The sequence below is a fragment of the Ahaetulla prasina genome, chromosome 2 (genome assembly GCF_028640845.1).
Source record: "Ahaetulla prasina isolate Xishuangbanna chromosome 2, ASM2864084v1, whole genome shotgun sequence".
Classification (NCBI taxonomy): domain Eukaryota; kingdom Metazoa; phylum Chordata; class Lepidosauria; order Squamata; family Colubridae; genus Ahaetulla; species Ahaetulla prasina.
In genome coordinates, this window is record NC_080540.1 from 210,912,937 (window position 1) to 210,933,366 (window position 20,430).

Consider the following 20,430-nt stretch of genomic DNA (forward strand, 5'->3'; position numbering starts at 1 on the left):
ACTCATGGGCGCAGAGATTGCTGAGAGGGTAGGGAAATGCCAAGCTTGCCAAGAGTCCAGACCGCTACCCCAACAGCCCCAGTCAGAGAATGGGAAAAGCCCCAAGGGCCTTGGTCAAGAATCACATTGACTTTGCTGGCCCTTTCACGGCCAAACGTTCCTAGTGGTGGTGGGCGCATTTTCCAAATGGTTGGAGATCATACTTATGAAGTCCACCACAGCCGAAGCAGTAATCGCAACCCTCGCCACCTATTCGCAACTCACGGGTTGCGGACACTCTGGTGTCCGACAATGAGCCCAATTCACGGCAGCCCAGTTTGAAGAGTACCTGGCAGAGGAAGGCATCCGACATGCCCTCTCTGCCTTTCCACCCTCGTCGAATGGCCTTGCAGGCGTTCCGTCCGGGCGCTAAGGAGGCATTGTCCAGGCTCAAGCCAGGTGACTGGCAAACAAAATAGACTTTTTCCTAGCCGTCCAGCACAGAACCCCAAGCACAGCCACTGGGAAAAGCCCAGCCGAATTGCTAATGGGACGAAAACTCCGGTGCCCACTTGACTGCTTGAACCCCATTACACACCGAGGGTTACAAGGGGAGCTAGAAAAACAAGGAATTGAGCATAGGCGACCGGTGTGGGCCCGAACTATGGGGACGGCCCTAGTTGGCTCGCAGGACAAGTAACAAGAGTAACAGGGCCAAAATCGTATGTGGTAGAGCTACCAGACAACCGAATGTGGCGGCGCCACATAGATCAGTTAAGGAAACGAAAAAATGACCAAACCGAACCAACAGAGACAGGTAATGACCAAAACCACTTTGAAACCACAGCTGACAAAGACCGGGAGGCGCAAGACTTAGCTGAGGTCCCAGAGTTCCAGCGCGCCATCAGGTCCCGAGGGAAACAGCAAGGAAAATCCCAAAATTAATCCAAAGCCGGATGGCCAAGAAAAGAGTCGGCCAATAATCCAGAGCCCGACGGCCCAGAGAAAGAGCTGGAGGAGAAAACAGCCTCCGACCAGCTCGAAACACCACCCAGAACTGAACCGCGCAGGTCAGAAAGAACTAGGAGACGCCCAGGTTATTTGCGTGACTACGTCGAAAAATAACATGTAAATAAATATGTAAATAAGACCAAGTGTTTTCTGGGAGGGGAGGAGTGTTATGTATTAACAGTTGTGCCTTTAAATATTGAGCGGGAAATCAGCACGTTGCTGATTGGACGAAGCCTCCAGCAGAACTGTATAAAAGGAGAGGTTTTTCCCCCAGCCTGTTGCTGGGTTCACCATATATTAAAGAGCTGTTGTCACTACCCTGGTCTCCAGCCTCGTTACTTCCCGAACCTAACACTTCCTCTGAAACATCTTTGAGGTGTGCACAGCCTTAATAAGTACAGAATGTTTCTGGCAATTCCTTTTGCCCTATAAGAATTACATAAGAAGGCCATTTGAGAAGGAAAAAGAAAGTCATGCAACCCCTGTAGGCAGTCAGAGTTATGGGGTAGAAAAACCACTGTTGAAAGACAAGTAGTGATTGACAGACTTCCCACAGTGGCTCAGTGACTAAGACGCTGAGCTTGTTGATTAGAAAGGTCGGCAGTTCTAATCCCTAGTGCCGCACAATGGAGTGAGTTCCCGTTACTTACCCCAGCTTCTGCCAATTTAGCAGTTCGAAAGCACATAAAAAATGCAAGTAGAAAAATAGGGACCACCTTGGTGGGAAGGCAATAGAGTTCTGTGCGCCTTCGGCATTTAGTCATGCCGGCTACATGACCACAGAATTGTCATCAGACAGCACCGGCTCTTCGGCTTAGAAATGGAGACGAGCAGTGCCCCCTAGAGTTGGGAACAACTAGCACGTATGTGCGAGGGAAACTTTTACCTTTATAATAATGGCATACAATAATTTGATATGTTTTGAAAGAATATAAACACACACACACGAGCCAAAATAAGTTATTTCCTGGCAGATGGTTCATTACGGTTCAGGACATCAAAAACATGCATAGTGTTACGTGTTGTTTCTTTCATACTGAATGCCAATTTTGGCAAATTTCTGAAAAATGGTCTTTGAAGGATACCATTAGCCCCGTAGCTCTTGTATGGAACACTGCCTTTGCATAGTTGTTGTTCCTGCCCTGTTCCTACCTTTGCAAGCTGGTGTTCCTGCCCAGGTTCCGTTCTCTAAGCAGACACTTCGAAGGGAGCCTTCTAGCATGTATCCACTGTAGCATGAGTAGGTCACCATATCTCCATATTGATAAAATGTTCCACGTACCAAAGCATGCTCTACATGAGCAGGTGGCCCACAAGAGATCCCTTAACAGAAATGGCAACAAAGAATTTATAATGGTAAGCTGCCTTACAACCCAACATAGTGCATAAGACATCACGGACAACAAATAACTGCAAAACTGAACTGTGTCAGTCTCTCTAACTTCCAGAAAGCTGCAGATAGACTCCAACATCTACATATGTGAGCATGGCTATCTGTAATCTTCTGTAATATCAGCTGATATATTGGGGCAAGGGAAGATTTTATTATCTCCTTAAATATATACCATTCAGCTCCAAGAAAGGGAGTGTAGATAAAGAAACCTACAATTAGGAAAAAGGAGGAACAGCTGCAGCTACAGTAGCATGAACCACGGTGGCAGTAGTTAGAGTGCAGTACTGCAGGTTACTTCTGCTGACTGTCGGCTGACTGCAATTTGGCAGTTCAAATCCCACCAGGCTCAAGGTTGACTCCGCCTTCCATCCTTCTGAGGTGGGTAAAATGAGAACCCAGATTGTTGGGGGCAATATGCTAACTCTGTAAACCGCTTAGAGAGGGCTGTGAAGCCCTGTGAAGAGGTATATAAGTCTAAGTGCTATTGCTATAGTAGCAGCACTGCCATCTAATTTGTCTGAGCATTTTTAGCTGAAGGACTGCCCTCTTGTCCTCAAGGATTTTTTCTTGTTAGTCTAAAGGCTGTCCATTTTAAGGCATCTCCAGCTGGTGGCTGCCCAGCCTTTGCCTTTTCATGTATGAAAGCTGCCTTTGAATATGTCTGAATGAATATGTGTCCGCTTACAAAATCTCGTATTTCTTGTTTTTGTTTCATAGCTTTGCTGAAGAGTCAGATGACACAAAAAACAATTTTAAACAAAAAATCAAAATGAAAGCCATTTTTCATTAACTACTTACTCTCACATTTAGCTTTGGTTGGAGTCCAGACCTCATCAGGATTACAGCTAATTACAGATTGTCCCTGAAGCTGATAGCCTTCTCTGCATTTGATAAATACCTCTTGTCCAACATAAAATGTTGTTTCTGAGAGGATGGCATTTTCTGGAATTATAATAGGTACAGGGCACGGATTTGCTGCTTAAAGCAAAGAAAGTGGGCGGGGGGGAGAGAGATAAGATTTTAAAGGATTACTGAATTACATCTCAACTGTCCTTATTTACTTACAAATTTCCATTCTTTCTCTTGGTTCTGGGAAATTTACTCATTATTCACTGTACATAATCTCCCCCCTGCCTTTCCTTATCAGAACAAAAAAGACTGTAAACTTCCAACAGATATTACTAGAGATGAAAAAGTATATATGAGCCATTTGCCTCTTTATTGTTTTTCTATTAAAGATCCCTTCTGCTGCTTTTTATTGTGTGATGGAAAATATAGGAAAACATGGCCCTTTTTACGTTTCTAGAGAAAATGGCTTGAAGGGGAACACAATTTTTAGAAGAAAAAGGTGGAGGAAAAACCTTGAGATAAATCCTGTCTGGAATTCTGCTGTTAATTATTAGGAGATGTGAATTAAAGGTTTTCTGCTGCTTCCACCAACGAGGGATTGCACATGGGTGCACTTTTTACTGTTTTATTGTTCTGCTTGGTGGGAGTGGGAAAGGAAACAGTGCAATGTTGTCTCTTCATTCCAGTCACAGCCATCACTGCCAATGCAGCCATTACCTTACAGGCAGTGCTAGCCGATAATGGACGTAACAGCCAATCACATCTTCCTGCTTTGCCCTGTATCCCACCTCCAAACAAAAACTTTAATTATAAGCCATTGAAACTTTGATTTTAGAAAGTTATGAATGGATTAGGGTTCCTGATAAATTTGAAACAGATTCTGGAATTGCTTGTAAAGAATCCTTCCTGTGGGAAAATGCTTTTGTTTGAATTGTTTTATAAAACACACAATAAGACAAGACTACAAATTTGGACCTTAGAAAAAACTCTAAGGAAATAAAAATTACAATGAAAGAAAAACATTCAGACTTGACTCATTAATAAAGAATGAAGCAAAATATTTTAACATTGGAAGGATATTTTTGAACAATGGTCCCAGAAGTTAGTTTTAAGAGTTTGTGCCTCTATAGAAAAACTGTGTAAAAGATGCCATGGAAGAAGAACATGTTTTAGCTGACATAATTGAGACTGATCTGAAAGTGGGTTTAAAAATGACAGGCTACAAAAATGACATTGAGACAGGTGTTACATTAGACATTCAAAAGAAATGGGCTGATCTCTTAATTAAAAGAGAGATACAAATTACATACCAAGAAAGTGACCTGGATATTTTTTAATATTGCATTTAGAAAAGAGGTTCATTAAAGCATTGAAGACTTTTGAGAGAGGAAACAAAGAAAAATTGAAAAAAAATCAATTCTAGGACATTATTTGATGTGTCTAAAAATCAAGATTGTTAGAAGTAAAAGGAAGGAACATAAACTTGTTTTACTTGACCAAGGTTAAAATAGATATAATGTTATTTCTGTTAACACTTTATGGAATTTTGCTGACATCAGGACTAAAACGATGAGGCTTTATGTATTTGTTAACAGATAAGGGATATGGGAAGAAGAGATCATTGGCTATATTTTAAAAGAGGGTGATAAATTACTAAAATTGTTTATATTTGTTATGATGAAGGGGGAGGTCATATATTTTTTCTTTTTTCTTTGTTATATTCTTGTTTCTTTTCTTTTCAGAAGTTATTAAAACGAGGCTTTTCTGAAGAACATTTGGGGATAATCTGGATACTTACTGGACTTTTAAATACTATTGTTGACCACTGAGAAGTCTTGAAAATTATGGCTATGTACAAATCAAGCCAATTAATCAGCTGGAAGAAGGATTCCATAAATGGGATAAAAGCACTGAAAAACTCTCAATAGCTTTATTACTTGTTTTACATAAGGCAGCAGGCAGCAGAAAACCTCCAAAGATAATCAAAACATTTCAGGGCTTGGTATTTAATTCCAGCAACTCAAATGGTATTTGAACACAGAGAAGAATGTCTGAGTCCCCCCCCCCCCAAATATCAGTGAGATTATGTTCCCTCTTGTTCTAATTGAAAAAATCAATTCTAGGACATTATTTGATGTGTCTAAAAATCAAGATTGTTAGAAGTAAAAGGAAGGAACATAAACTTGTTTTACTTGACCAAGGTTAAAATAGATATAATGTTATTTCTGTTAACACTTTATGGAATTTTGCTGACATCAGGACTAAAACGATGAGGCTTTATGTATTTGTTAACAGATAAGGGATATGGGAAGAAGAGATCATTGGCTATATTTTAAAAGAGGGTGATAAATTACTAAAATTGTTTATATTTGTTATGATGAAGGGGGAGGTCATATATTTTTTCTTTTTTCTTTGTTATATTCTTGTTTCTTTTCTTTTCAGAAGTTATTAAAACGAGGCTTTTCTGAAGAACATTTGGGGATAATCTGGATACTTACTGGACTTTTAAATACTATTGTTGACCACTGAGAAGTCTTGAAAATTATGGCTATGTACAAATCAAGCCAATTAATCAGCTGGAAGAAGGATTCCATAAATGGGATAAAAGCACTGAAAAACTCTCAATAGCTTTATTACTTGTTTTACATAAGGCAGCAGGCAGCAGAAAACCTCCAAAGATAATCAAAACATTTCAGGGCTTGGTATTTAATTCCAGCAACTCAAATGGTATTTGAACACAGAGAAGAATGTCTGAGTCCCCCCCCCCCAAATATCAGTGAGATTATGTTCCCTCTTGTTCTAATTGAAAAAAAAATAGTTTAATTTTTTACTCAGATCTTTTAAATGATTATTTTAAAGATTTTTTTAATGCTGTTGGTTAGCCTAATGGATGTTTGTATGCCAACAATGCCACCAATGTGATTGGATGCAAACATCCACACATCTGATGTTTCTGAACAGACCTTAAAAGCTCAATTTTTGATTAGAAATATTGGGTAAAATTATTTCTGTTTCCTCCTCTAATATTGTTTTTAAATGTTTAAATGTTGCATGTGTCTTACATGAAAAATAATTACATCATGCCTTGCTTGGTTGCATAATCTGACTCAGTGTATCTTTGCTGCCACCTTAAGGTCAATTAAGACATTTATAGCAAAAGTTAAATAGCAAACACTTTGTCTTTCTCAAAAGTGAAATAAACATTTTAGAAATATGGTTGAAAATTGTAAATATGTAGGATGCATAGAAACAGATGTCCACTGTAGACAATTATCCTACGGCCAGTCAGCAGTATGGTCTTCTAAAGAAATAGAAATGACAATTGCTTTACAAGTGATAGTCTTCTAAAGCAGGGGTCTCCAACCTTGGCAACTTTAAGACTTGTGGACTTCAACTCCACAAGTCTTAAAGTTGACAAGGTTGGAGACACCTGTTCTAAAGAACTGATATTTATATTACAGCTTCCGCTGTGAATCTTGGTGACTGAGGACATCTCCTTGAACAAGTAGAGATGATAACTGCTGTGACTGATGAGTAGACCAATCCTTAGATACTCTCTGAAGTAGGATAGAATGGGAAACCTCTTATAATTGCCCTGAATGGCAGTTCCTGTTTTATGGCAGGAGTGTCAAACTGGCGGCCTGTGGGCCGGATGCGTCACATACAGACCACACCCACACGCCAGCTCCACAAAGGGAAACAACATTGCAATATGTCACGTGATGGTAACATGACGCCGTGAGTTTGACACCCATGTTTTATGGTCTCCTGTGGGATTGAGCACCAGGAACTGAGGGAGTTGACATCGTTGCTAGAGCACTGGAGTCTTTAATAAGGACATGAGGCCAGTCAAACTAATTTTTTAAATCACATTCGGCAATGTTCAATTTAATCTGTTTATGGATATCAGAGACCTTTAAACAGTGAGCTTAATATGACACCTGGTGAGTTTTACCTTCTTCTTTGAATTTAGGAAATTTTAAACAAAGGCACAATAATTTAAAATAATATATAATTGGCAGAAATTAAAAAAAGGATTTTATCAAAATAATAGAGTTGGAAGGAACTTTGGAAGTCATCTAGTCCAGTGGTCCCCAACATTTTGGCTGCATGGACCGGTGGTGGTGGTGCATGGTGGGGTTGGGGGACAGTGGGGGAGGCGATGGGATCATGCTCTCAACCTAATCCCGCGCATATGCAAATGAAGCTTTGCGCACTCACCCACCGCTTGCGTGGCCCAATTCCCAACGGTCTGCAGCCTGGTACTGGACCATGGTCTGGGGTTGGGGACCCCTGCTGTAGTCCACCCCCACCCCCATCAAACAAACTCTATACCATTTCAGACAAATGGCTGTCCAATCTCTTCTTAAACAACTCCATTGGTGGAGGACCACAACTTCAAGTCATTCCAATGATTAATTATTCTGTCAGAAAATTTCTCCTTAGTTCTAGGTTGGTTCTCGCCTTGATTAGTTTCCATCCATTGCTGGAAACTAATCAAGGAGAGAACCAACCTAGGATTTTGATTTAAGACAGTTTTAAATGGACTGGGAGACCAGAGAGATTTGGAATATTAATTATTTTTGCTCTAAGATTTGAAAAAGTATATCATTAAATAACATACTTGGTGGCAAATGACTGAAATGAATTAAATCCATAGAACTGAGGTTTGATGAAGGTTGCAAATGGACTCTAGAGGGAGCTAAAGCACAAGGTAGAAAAACACAGAAAATGGCTAAGCCAGCTATAACTTTTTCTTATCTTAAAGAGTTGTTGATAAACTGGACTGAGATGTTAATAAATTACATTTCAGGAAGGATAAAGTTAAAAGTTTAAATAGATAAACTTTTAGAAGATTATGAGAAAAAAACTTAGAATCTTTTATCAGAACCTAACAGAGTTTGGAAGTGTTGAAGAGAATGATACTGAGATTACCAAAATGGGAATACAAAAGACAAATCAAAGTCATGTGATGGACCACTGCTGTTTTAACTTGAGGACTACCCATATAGTTATTAAAAACTTCAATAAAAAAGGAATAACGGTTATAATGTAATATATATTCCAGAAGCTGCTTTCCCGACTTGTTAAATTCAAACAGATCATGAATTTGAACATTTTGGGGAAAAATAATATCCAGAACTCAAGTTTTTGGATGTTTTAAAGTAAAGACTACTGTCTATTATTAAAAAGTAACATACGCTTGCATGAAGGTGTTGGGTGGCTCCATATTCCGGCTTCTGTGCATTCTGCAATCGGTTCGCCTTCCAAACTATAACCCCTATTGCAGTAATATGCAGTTCTGCTGCCAACTGTATTATTTTCAGAGACAACATTTCCATTCTCAATCAATTCTGGAGCTTCGCATCTGGTTTCTAAAATGCAGGATATGGTAGTTAAGATATTTATTCTCCGTTCAATCATTAATAATACAGGTAGTCCTCGACTTATAACGGTTCGTTTAGTGACCGTTCGAAGTTACAAAGGCAGTAGAAAAAGTGAGTTATGACCATTTCTCACACTTTCCACCGTTGTAGAATCCCCCTGGTCATGTGATCAAAATTCAGTGCTTGCCAAGCGACTCATATTTATGACTGCTGCAGTGTCCCAGGGTCATGTGGATTGCCTTTGGCGACCTTCTGACAAGCAAAGTCAACGGGAAAGCTGGATTCACTTAATAACCTTGTCATTAACTTAACAACGGCAGTGATAAGTAACAACTGTGACAAGAAAGGTTGTAAAATGGGGCAAAATTTACTTAACCAACAACTCAATTAGCAATGGAAATTGTGGTTGTAAGTCGAGGACTACCTGTCATCAGAGAATCTTCTGGGTGAATTTTCATTGTCTAAAAAGGATTAAAAGACCTACAACTTTTTGAAGTGCAATTCTGGGCATTACTACACATATCTTGGAGTTGGAGTAAGGGGTGGTGTATTAAATTTTATTAAGGTCTATTAAAGATGCGGGATGCGGTGGCTCAGTGGCTAAGACACTGAGCTTGTCGATAGAAAAGTCAGCAGTTTGGCAATTTGAATCCCTAGTGCCGACTAACGGGGTGAGCTCCCATTACTTGTCCCAGCTTCTGCCATCCTAGCTATTCGAAAACACGTAAAAAATGCAAGTAGAATAATAGGGACCACCTTTGGTGAGAAGGTAACAGCATTCCATGCGCCTTTGGCATTTAGTCATGCCGGCCACATGACCACGGAGATGTTTTTGGACAGCGCTGGCTCTTTGGCTTTGAAACAGAGATGAGCACCGCCCCCTAGAGTCGGGAATGACTAGCACATATGTGCGAGGTGAACCTTTACCTTTACCTTTATTAAATTTAGGAAACTGGCTCGGAACAGATTCCAGCCACAACAAATCTAGAGTAACCACAAGCCCCAAACAAAACCCCATAATCACCTTCACATGTTGGAAGGGGTTGACTCCAGGATCCATTGGCCAAGCAGGTGATGTTCTCAGGTCCACGTAAGTGATACCCGAAATTGCATACAAAATATATATTACTTCTGTACATATTTTCTGTGGCTATGGAAAATGCATTTGCTACTGTTGGAGGGGCTTCACACCTTATGCCTACAAAAAAAAAAAAGAATCCTTACATCTGTAATTTATTACTTATTCTATTTCTTCTTCGGCTGTATGCTCAGAACATGATTTTCCCCCCCAATGTGAATGGATTATTACTTATTCACACAGTGGAGCTAATGCCAGCCACTTCTTGTTAACATGACAGATCTTTCGAGTTGGCCCCCGTAACTCATATCCCTGATTACAACTGTAGAGAACTTCATCTCCAAGTAAAATGTCTTTGCCAACAACAGATCCATTATCTATTGGTTCGGGGGAAACCACAGAATATTTCTGAAGGTGAATATATAGATTATTTTTCTGGCGAGAATGGGATTGTGACAGATACATCCGAAAGGGTTTGCAGATATGTCTACAAGTAGTCCTGGCTTAACGAACACAATTGGGAGCCGCACTCCATTGCTAAGTGATGTCATTAAGTGAGATACTATGTGACTGCGATGGACTCACAATGTCGCTTCCCATTTGGTTGTTAAGTGATTCATTAAGCAAGACATAACCTTGACTTACAATTTCACTGCATTTTTTCTCCACTTGATTCTACTAATTGGAAGCTAGTTGTGAAGCCTTTAAATTGCAATCACTTGAATGCAGGTCACTGTGATAATCATAAACAGATAATGGTTGTGAAGTGCATTAATCTCAATCAAATTTGTCGATGCTGTTGTAAATCTGAACAGTTACTAAACGGGGGAGTTGTTAAGTGAGGATTATCTATAATTACTAAAATCATAAGCAATCTATACATTGGATTCGATAGGGACAATATAGTAGAACTTTTTTCCAAAAAAGTTGGAAGGTATGTCCTTGTTCAAAAGGACCTATTGGTGCTATTTTTGCTTTCCTAGTGGTACAGTGTTATTTTCAGGGGTGAAATGCTCCTGTTTTGGACCGGATCGCCCAATCTGGTAGCAATGGCAGCAGGTGGTTCGGAGAACCGGTAGCAAAAATCTCTGCCCTCCCCACCGCCCCAGCTGAGCTGTGCAATCATCAGAGGTTTTTTTTTTAACTTTTAAAAGCATTTTTTCTTTAGCTGAAAAAATGCTTTTAAAAGTGAAAAAAACTCTGATGATCGTAGGGCTCAGCTGGGATCATCAGAACCCTTTAAAAGCATTTTTTTCCTCTGGCGAGTCCAGCTGAGTTGCCTGATCATCATAGGCTTTTAAAAGCATTTTTTTTACAACTGAAGAGGTTGTAGAAAAATGCTTTTAAAAGAAAAGGAAAAAAAAGTTGGCCACGCCCACCCAGTCATATTACCCCCCAAGCCACGCCCACAGAACCAATAATAACAAATTTTACATTTTACCCCTGGTTAGAATGAAATATTGCAGACAAACTCTGCCCACAGTCTGGAGTTCAATCCTGATGGGCTCAAGGTTGACACAGCCTTCCATCTTTCTGAGGCTGATAAAATGAGGACCCAGATTGTTGGGGACAATATGCTGACTCTGTATACTGCTTAGAGGGCTGCACAGCACTACAGAGTGGTATATAATCTAAGTACTGTGGTTATTGCTTCTTTGCCACAGGCAAAAACTTTGCCACTTCTATTTGCAAGTCTTTGTATTTTGTGATTTTTCTCTAATTCTTTCTCTTCTATTATTATTATTATTAAAATTTATTGCACATTCAGCCACATGTTTAGATTGGATTTGGCATTTTTATCTGTCTAGCATTATTATATCATTCTCATATAAATAAGTGATATTTTAAACATTGTTAAACACTGTTCAGCTTCTGCAGGCAAAATCAACAAATACAGAATGTCTTTCTATCTTTCTTTAAATCACATTCAAGCTAAGCCCGAGAGGAAATAAATGAATGCACCACTTACTTTTACATACTGGTGTTACTCCACTCCATAATTTATCTCCTTGACAGATGCGTTCTGCATCACCCTATCAGACAAGAGAATGGTTCAGAAAACACCATGATATATCCATCATATTGTCATACTCTCACAATCTTTAAAAAACAGATATGCCTTTGCTTTACATTCTGCATGATTTAATGAAGAAGAGAAGCCAACATTTGATAATAGGATATCCATTTTTCTCTTAGCTGTTCCTTAGCAGTAACTTGATCTTTTCTCTCCTGAATCCACCATCATAATAAATAAAAACCAGATTTAAAGGATAAATACAAGCTAAACCTTTGCTGCTTTATTGAAGCATTGGGGGCAGGGTTTTTCATTTGTGTGGGCAGAAAACAATGTCCATTGCTTTCTTTTTTTTATTACTTAAAAAAAACTCCACTACAATACAATGACTGGGTGTTGTTGTTTTTTTATACTACTCAGCTCTTTGCTGGTCCTTGGATAGAAACGTGAGGAAAACATTGTGATAAATGATGGAATCGCATTTGTATGTGAGAAACACAATTTCCTTAAGATATACCTGATCTTCCATTCTTCCTATAGTATTTTCTTAATTTCTTTTATTGAAAAATGGGCTGGATGATCACAGTTATATGTGACAAATTTCCAAACGAAACGTAACTCTTTCCTATTTCTAGTACGCTATTTTTAAACAATATGTTTTAATTTTTTGAAGTAGATGTTGAAATGCTAAGAATTTGATAACCACCAGTGCTCATACTGAAAGCCTTCGTGCAAGAGCTGCTGCTGTGACAGAATTAATTAATTGGTAGATTTGCATGCAATAATACTGACATAATACCATTCAGACAAGTATGCACATGAAAGTAACACTGGGTTGTTGCTTTTTTGGTAAAAATTGATCTTTCATCCATGACTCTTGCTATACTGCCACGATGCTTTACTAGTCACGTAATCTCCATTTTGCTTTCTTGAAGATGCACAACGATTTCATTTAATAAAACAAATCCATGAAAATAAAGGAATGACCAATACCTGGAAGCACAGTGGAAAATACAGGACCATATTCCTATATTTTATGATAACACTTTCTTGTCTCTCTCTTTCCCCCCAACGTCTGAACATAAGCAAGCAATGCCTGAGCATTTTAAACACTGTTCTCCTGAAGGAGTTGCATTCACGTTGATTGTAAAATGCAGTGCAATTTTTCTTTTTGCATTTTGTTTCTTTAACATGGGCCAATCGTTTTCTTTAAGTGAGACAAGCAGCAAGTAGAGTCTAAATGCACACTTCATAATCCTGTAGCAAATCTGTATTTTATTTTCAGACTTTCTACCCAAGAATGGAAAAAGCTATCCTAAGAAAAAAACGATTATAGTGAAAAGGTTGATGAATTAACTTTTTCCTGATCTAAAACTAACGTGATATTGCATGGATGATACACAAAGGAGCAGACTATAGAAAATATTCCATAGACTTACCTCTAATTCATAACCCAAGCTGCATTTATAAAGGACGGTATCTTTGTAATTGTATTGGTTGCCAATCACAACCCCATATTCGGGAGCTTCAGGTTTTCCACAGGAGAGCAGAGTGCAGATCTCATTAGAAAATAATGGTATCCAGGTCCCATTATGCTGAAAGAAGAGGAAAGTATCTTTGGCTTCACTAACCAATGAAAATAATTACAAACAAGTTAAATTATACATAAAAGAGTCTGTTTAGTGTAGAGATTACAATGCTGGACTAAAAACCGTTAAAGATCGCAAGTTCTGATTCTCCCCTAGACATATATATAACAACAGAGTTGGAAGGGACCTTGGAGGCCTTCTAGTCCAACCCCCTGCCCAGGCAGGAAACCCTACACCATCTCAGTCAGATGGTTATCCAACATTTTCTTAAAAATTTCCAGTGTTGGAGCATTCACAACTTCTGCAGGCAAGTCGTTCCATTTATTAATTGTTCTAACTGTCAGGAAATTTCTCCTTAGTTCTAAGTTGCTTCTTTCCTTGATCAGTTTCCACCCATTGCTTCTTGTTCTACCCTCAGGTGCTTTGGAGAACAGCCCGACTTTCTCTTCTTTGTGGCAACCCCCGAGATATTGGAACACTGCTATCATGTCTCCCCTAGTCCTTCTTTTTATTAAACTAGACATACCGAGTTCCTGCAACCGTTCTTCATATGTTTTAGCCTCCAGTTCCCTAATCATCTTTGTTGCTCTTCTCTGCACTCTTTCTAGAGTCTCAACATCTTTTTTACATTGTGGCGACCAAAATTGGATGCAATATTCCAAGTGTGGCCTTACCAAGGCATTATAAAGTGGCACTAACACTTCACGTGATCTTGATTCTATCCCTCTGTTTATGCAGCCCAGAATTGTGTTGGTTTTTTTAGCAGCTGCTGCACACTGCTGGCTCATATCTAAATGGTTGTCCACTAGGACTCCAAGATCCCTCTCACAGGTACTACTATTGAGCAAGGTACCACATATACGGTACCTGTGCATTTTGGTTTTTTTGCCTAAATGTAGAACCTTACTTTTTTCACTGTTGAATTTCATTGAACAGGGAAATTCAACATGAAAACCAGCTGGCTAATTTTGGCCCAGTTATATTCTCTTAGCTCAATCCAATTTCTAAAGTTGTTACTGAGGAGAAAATAGAAGATGGGGACCATGTGTATCTCAACCTGTACAAAATAAAAGGTAAAGGTAAATGTTTCCCTGTCTAGTCCTATCTGACTCTAGGGGGAAGTGTTTAACTCTGTTTTTTAGCCGATTGAGCCAGCATTGTCCAAAGATACTTCCATGGTCATGTGGTCAGCATGACTATATGCTGTGGTACACAGAACACTGTTATCTTGCCACCAAAATGGTACCTATTTATCTATTCATATTTGCATGCTTTTATACTACCAGCTGGGCAAGAGCTGGGGCAAGGAATGGGAGGTCACCCCGTTGTGTGGTGCTCGGGTCTTGAACCCAGGTTGTCAGCTTTCCAGTTGACAAGCTCAGCATCATCAACTGCTGAACCATTGTGTTCTCCCTACCCGCCACCCAGTGGAGGGTTTCAAAAATTTTCGCTACTGGTTCAGTGGGTGTAGCTAGGTGGGGGGCATGTGATTGAGTGGGTGTGGCCAACTTGACATCACTCACGCCCACGCCCATTCAGTCACATGACCCCCCAGTCACGCCCACAGGAAAAGGTAGGAACATTTTTGGAATTTCCACCTATCTACCCCAGCCCTCCCTTCGCCAGTCATCCCCGTTTCCCCTCCTTTAGCGGCCCTGGCCCTAGCCCCGCTTCCTTCCCCACCACCGCCTCTTTATTTGGGCTACTTACCTTCCGCGGCAGCTGGTTCAGACTCTGGAAGGCAAGCTGACAGGAGTTTTTGGCGGCCCCAGCCAGCTGCCGCTGCTGGAAAGTGGCTGGCAAAGAAGCCGACCCGCAGGCTGCCGAAAAGTACCAGAGGTCACTGAAAAAGCTGCTGCCATCACCACCATGTTCTTTGTACATACGCATCCCATTGGACTTGCGAGGTAATGAGATGCGTGTTCACGAAGAATGTGGCGGTGATGAACATGGTGGGCGGGGTGAGTGAGTGGTGACCAGGGGACTGATTTGGGGGAGTGGCTAGCTGGTCATCGCTACTGGTTCAGCAACCTTGGTCAAATTTCCGCAAACGGTTCATGTGAACTGGCTGAATACCACTTCTGCCCCCACCACCGTACAAAATAAAGGCAAGATAAAAAACCTAATACAAATACTAATAAAAAACCAAACTCCTTGTAATGTTAGGGATGTAATGTTTTTTATTTTCCTTTGAGAAGAACAGTGCTCTTGCTATTTTAGGCAGACAGGAAACATCTAACACTTGTTGTATGTGTTGTTATATTTCATAACTGGGTTGTAATGTCAAACAGTGTACTCCAGCTATCTGCACTCCATCTATAGCCAACGTAGCATGGCATTTGCTTGCTGCCAATTTCTTGTACGTTACTTCAATTAAAAGTGCACGGATGGGTTTTGAAAAGGGGAAGAGTGCAAAAGAGGGCATGCAAGAATATTTACAGAAACGTTGAGGTATTTCAGGATCTGTGAATACGTAGCACAGTAACGTACAAGGGTCAAAGATCTACAGTAGATTAATAGAAAAGGAAGTATGATTTCTGCTTTTTCTGATAGCATACATTTCAGCAGAAAAAGATTATTTCACACAATTGTGAAATATTGGGTTGAATTATTTTTGAAACATTAGAAATATCAGGTTTTAGAAAGAACTAGTTTGAAAATATTAGGAACAAGTTTTCTACTAAATTATTAAATCATATTCTATTTTCTGAACATTCTGAAGCCTGGCTGATTCCATCCTAAATAATAAACTGGATAATCAGAGATTTGTTGATAAATGCACTCATTACAAAGGATGAAATGCATTGACAGACAAAATGGATTAAAAAAAAACCCACTGAAAGCAGGGCCATACAGTTTTAACCATTTTTATCCCAAAGCAAAATATACAAAAGGCATATATTTTACGGTAAATGTGATCTCTGTTACTGAACAAATAGTCAGAGGAATATGACCTTCTGAACATTCTTAATTTTTAACTGGATGAAGAGACATTTCAAAATATCTTGTAAGATCTCATGAAACAACAATTGTAGAGAATCCAGCTTTTCCCTTATTGGCATTCAAAAGCTTAAAGGGCAGAATAATTTTGAAAACAGTTTTGTGTTGTTCTTTATAATAACCACAACACTAGTGGCAGATTCTCACTATTGATATATGGCTACACTATGGGGCTTTTCATAACCAAAATAAAACAGATTGGAGGGGGAAAAATTTACCTGGCAAGTGGAGGTGCTGGTACCCATCAAAAGATAGCCTTCTGGACACGATAAGGTGATGCTTTTATTCACAGTAAATTCAGTACCAGAAATAATAACATTGGTTATATTTGGTGGCATGGGACATTTTCTGGGACAACAGGAAATAGTATTAGGGAACCAGTGCCCATCTTCCTGACAGGTGCATATATCCACTTCTGTTTCTATCATATAACCCTCCAGACATCTGAAACAAAGTAAACTTTTGTCACCCATATGAATTATTGTACATTCCACATTAAACATTCTTTCCCTTTAGTTATGTGCCCCGAGATGCATCAACTAGTAAAAAATTAATAAAAAGAATTTCAGAGACCTACTCCTGCAAATGTTTGGTGGAAGAATAAGTTTAGTAATAGTCACCAAAAAAAAAGAAGGTCTTCGACAGTTAATATGACTGATAACTGGTAACCCATTGACTATATCATTCCTAAGAACTTTCATCTTTTAGCTGGACTAAGTATTGCAAAGCTTTCTGGCTGTCCCTCACTTCTGTTTCAGATAGTGCTCTGCAGAATTGCATCTTATTGATTCAAAAGCTAATTATTGTAATGCAATTGAGGATAACCTACTTGGATGTATAATTCCTGATTAATGGTGGGGAACTCCTGGCAGTGTAATTCAGAAATTCTTTCATATGTTTTATTAGAAATTATTTCATGTTTTATTAGAAAACTCTAATAAAATCTCTGTGAAACTCTTAGCCAGCCTCCCTCCCTTCTAATATGAAACTATCAATACTTCTTACCTATATTGAACTTTACTTCCATAGTCTTGAGATTCTCCAAAAGCAACTGCATGAGGCACAGCAGGTGGTGGTCCACAGGTCAGTAACGTGCAATTTGGATATGGCCTACTCCAGACGCCTTTTTCTGTACAAGTCAATTCCGAGCTTCCTTGCATCACATAACCCATCTCACAATTATAAATTATGGTGTTTTGATCCACTGAACTGCCTCCGTTGATAAATGCATAGGGAATCACAGGTGGAGGGCCACAGGAAATCAGCCCACAATGTGGGAAGCCAGAACTCCATCTGCCAATAGCTTCACATGTGATTTCTGAAGGTCCTAGCAGTTTGAAACCTTCTAGACATTGAAATTCTATCTTCTTGCCACAGCCAAAATGGCTACCTGTAACTATCCCATTCTGAATGGTGGGTATAGGGCACTCACAAAGCAGGCAAGAAGAGGGTCTTCCACTCCATAAACCATTTGACTGACATTGCCTCACTGGGTTACCTTGTAACTCATAACCAGGGAAGCAAACATACTCTACATATTCCCCAAAACTAAAGACAGAACCATTCAGGAAACCATGGGAGATGTCCTCAGGAGGCCCACAGTTGACAGGTTCGCAGAATGGAGGTTCTTTATCCCATGTTCCATTAGCCTGGCAGGTACGAGAGAGTGTGCCATGCAATATATACCCTTCATCACAGAAAAACTTAATTCTCTTTCCAACGCCGAATTCTGATCCAATGATCCGGCCATGAACAAGTTTCACTGGTTCAGGACACTGGACTGGCCTACACACTGGAGTGTTCCCACTCCAGGTCCCATCTGCAAGACAAACTCTCATCCGATCCCCTTCCAACAGGAAACCTTCTTTGCAGCTGTACTCAATATGGTTTTGGAAAGTGTATTCTTCTCCACTCACTTCACCGTTCTCTAAATAGGGAGCTTGTCCACAGGAAATGGGAATGCACAGTGGTTCATTTCCATCCCATTTCTGATCAGATTGGCAGGTTCTCTTATTTAAACCATTTAGCTGAAACCCCTGATCACAATCATATTGGACCACACTACCATAGGTGTAAAATTCTCCTTTTACTATGCCATTCATGGGTCTGCTAGGCACTGCACATGATATTATCTTGCAGGTTGGTGCTGAATCACTCCACTGCCTGCCTGACATACAGTGTCTTGTATCTGATCCAATCAGCTTGTACCCTGGGTTACAGGTATATTTCACTGTACTACCAACAGTGTTCTCTGTAAAATGTACAAAGCCATTTTCTGGGAACAGTGGTAATTCACATTGAATGGAAATACAGGCAGGAGCACTACCATTCCACATTCCATCTTCTTGGCAAGCTAGCACGGAATTTCCTAAGAGTTCATAGTCCGAATAGCAACTATACAACACTGTAGTCCCATATAAATAGCTAGATAGTGGCAAACTATTAATGGCTTTTGAGGAATGTTGTGTTTCTTTTGGAGATAAATTAGATTGGCTTGGTTTAAGGAAGCTTTCTTCAAATACATCTTCTTGGCCAAAATGCTTTTCTTCATTGCTGATTGTTACATATCCCCCAAAGTCTATATGGGGAGGAAGGCCACAGTCTGTTGGTAGACAAACTGGACTAACACTAGACCATCCCGATTCCTCACAGATCTGCATAGCAAGACCAGAAAGCTGGAATCCTGGAATACAGCTGTATATAACCATGGCACCATAGCTGTAATCTGCACCTTCTACAAACCCATTCTCAATAGGCTGAGGAGGATCACAATTAATTGCTCTACAAGATGGAGCCTTTGTATCCCACTCCCTTGTTTCCAGGCAGGTTAGGACTCTCTGTCCCTCAAGCCGGAATCCTCTGTCACATGAATAGGTAACTGTGTGTGTGTAGTGTAGATCAACATATGAATACCGACCATTCTTAATGTCCCTGGGTTTGGAGCATTCAATGGGCTTGCAAGAAGGCTCTCCTCCAAGCCAACGTCCATCTTCTCCACAAAGAATCGTTGTGTTTCCCATTAATTCAAAACCTGGTTTGCAACTATACAGTGCTGTGCTGAGATAGGTGAGGCCTTGCACATCTACAATACCATTCTGAATTTCCTCTGGCTGCGGGCATTCCACAGGAATGCATTCTGGAAGTGGAGAAGTCCATGTACCATCTGCTTGGCAAATAATAGTAGATGTTCCCTTGAGCAAAAATCCATCCATACATGTGTAGCTCACTGTGCTACCAAAATGCAGAGAAGACACCACAGGGTCCCCAAAAGGAATATAAGGAGGTCTACGACAGAGTACCATTTTGCAGACAGGAAAAGAGTCATTCCACTGTTGGGATGACAAACATCTCAGGATGGAAGCACCATACAAAATAAGGCCTTCTCTGCATGACAACTGTACTACCCCTACTTGATCAGCCATCTCCTTCAAGACAAGTTGATTCTCAGTTAATGGTGGCTCAGGACACTTAGTTGGGATGCATTGAGGGCTTTGTTTTTTGTTCCACATTCCTGATTTCTGACAGGTCCAAGAAACATCTCCAATCAATTCATAGCCTTCAACACAGAAAAAACTGACTTTGGCTCCCACTTCAAATTTTTTCCCCTTGCTGAATCCATGCTGGAAGGTAGGTGGTTCTCCACAATTGAGGATCACACAAGAAGGTTGTGCTTCACTGTACCATTGACGATTTGACTGGCAAAATAACCTTGAACTTCCGATCAACTGGTAACCTTCATTACATTGGTATGTCACTTCACTTCCAAAGGAACGTCCTGTCATATTCTATAAAATGGATGAAATAAATGTTATATCTGATAAAGTGATATACCATCAAAATCTTTAACAATCTGATTTTACAGAACAATAGTTAATTTATCCCACACTTTTAAAAAATGGCAGAATGTAGGCTTTCTGCACCCAATTTATGAAATGTTAGTTTACAAAGCTGTGACAGACATGATATATGTATCTATATTTAAAATGTGTCTCTGCATATGTATGTGTATATGTATACAGACTTAGTACCCTCTTAGTGCTTATGCCAAACAACCAAATATTTCTGGCACTACTGCAAATCTTCCTGCTTACCTACTGAAAAGTTTCCCAGATTTGGAAGTATCAGTGCCA

The 20,430-nt window shown here is 39.8% G+C and overlaps 1 protein-coding gene across 1 annotated transcript in view; it reads right to left on the minus strand.

Moving 5' to 3' along the window:
* Nucleotides 1–20,430, minus strand: part of SVEP1 (sushi, von Willebrand factor type A, EGF and pentraxin domain containing 1) — a 159,204-nt gene that overhangs the window by 20,409 nt on the left and 118,365 nt on the right. The window contains exons 38-44 of the mRNA XM_058173212.1: nucleotides 17,306–20,085; nucleotides 16,519–16,744; nucleotides 13,151–13,306; nucleotides 11,667–11,730; nucleotides 8,434–8,607; nucleotides 3,182–3,358; nucleotides 2,143–2,313 (exon numbers count right to left, since the gene is read on the minus strand). Of these exons, the coding sequence (XP_058029195.1) occupies nucleotides 2,143–2,313; nucleotides 3,182–3,358; nucleotides 8,434–8,607; nucleotides 11,667–11,730; nucleotides 13,151–13,306; nucleotides 16,519–16,744; nucleotides 17,306–20,085 (3,748 nt within the window). The remainder of the gene's footprint in view (nucleotides 1–2,142; nucleotides 2,314–3,181; nucleotides 3,359–8,433; nucleotides 8,608–11,666; nucleotides 11,731–13,150; nucleotides 13,307–16,518; nucleotides 16,745–17,305; nucleotides 20,086–20,430) is intronic.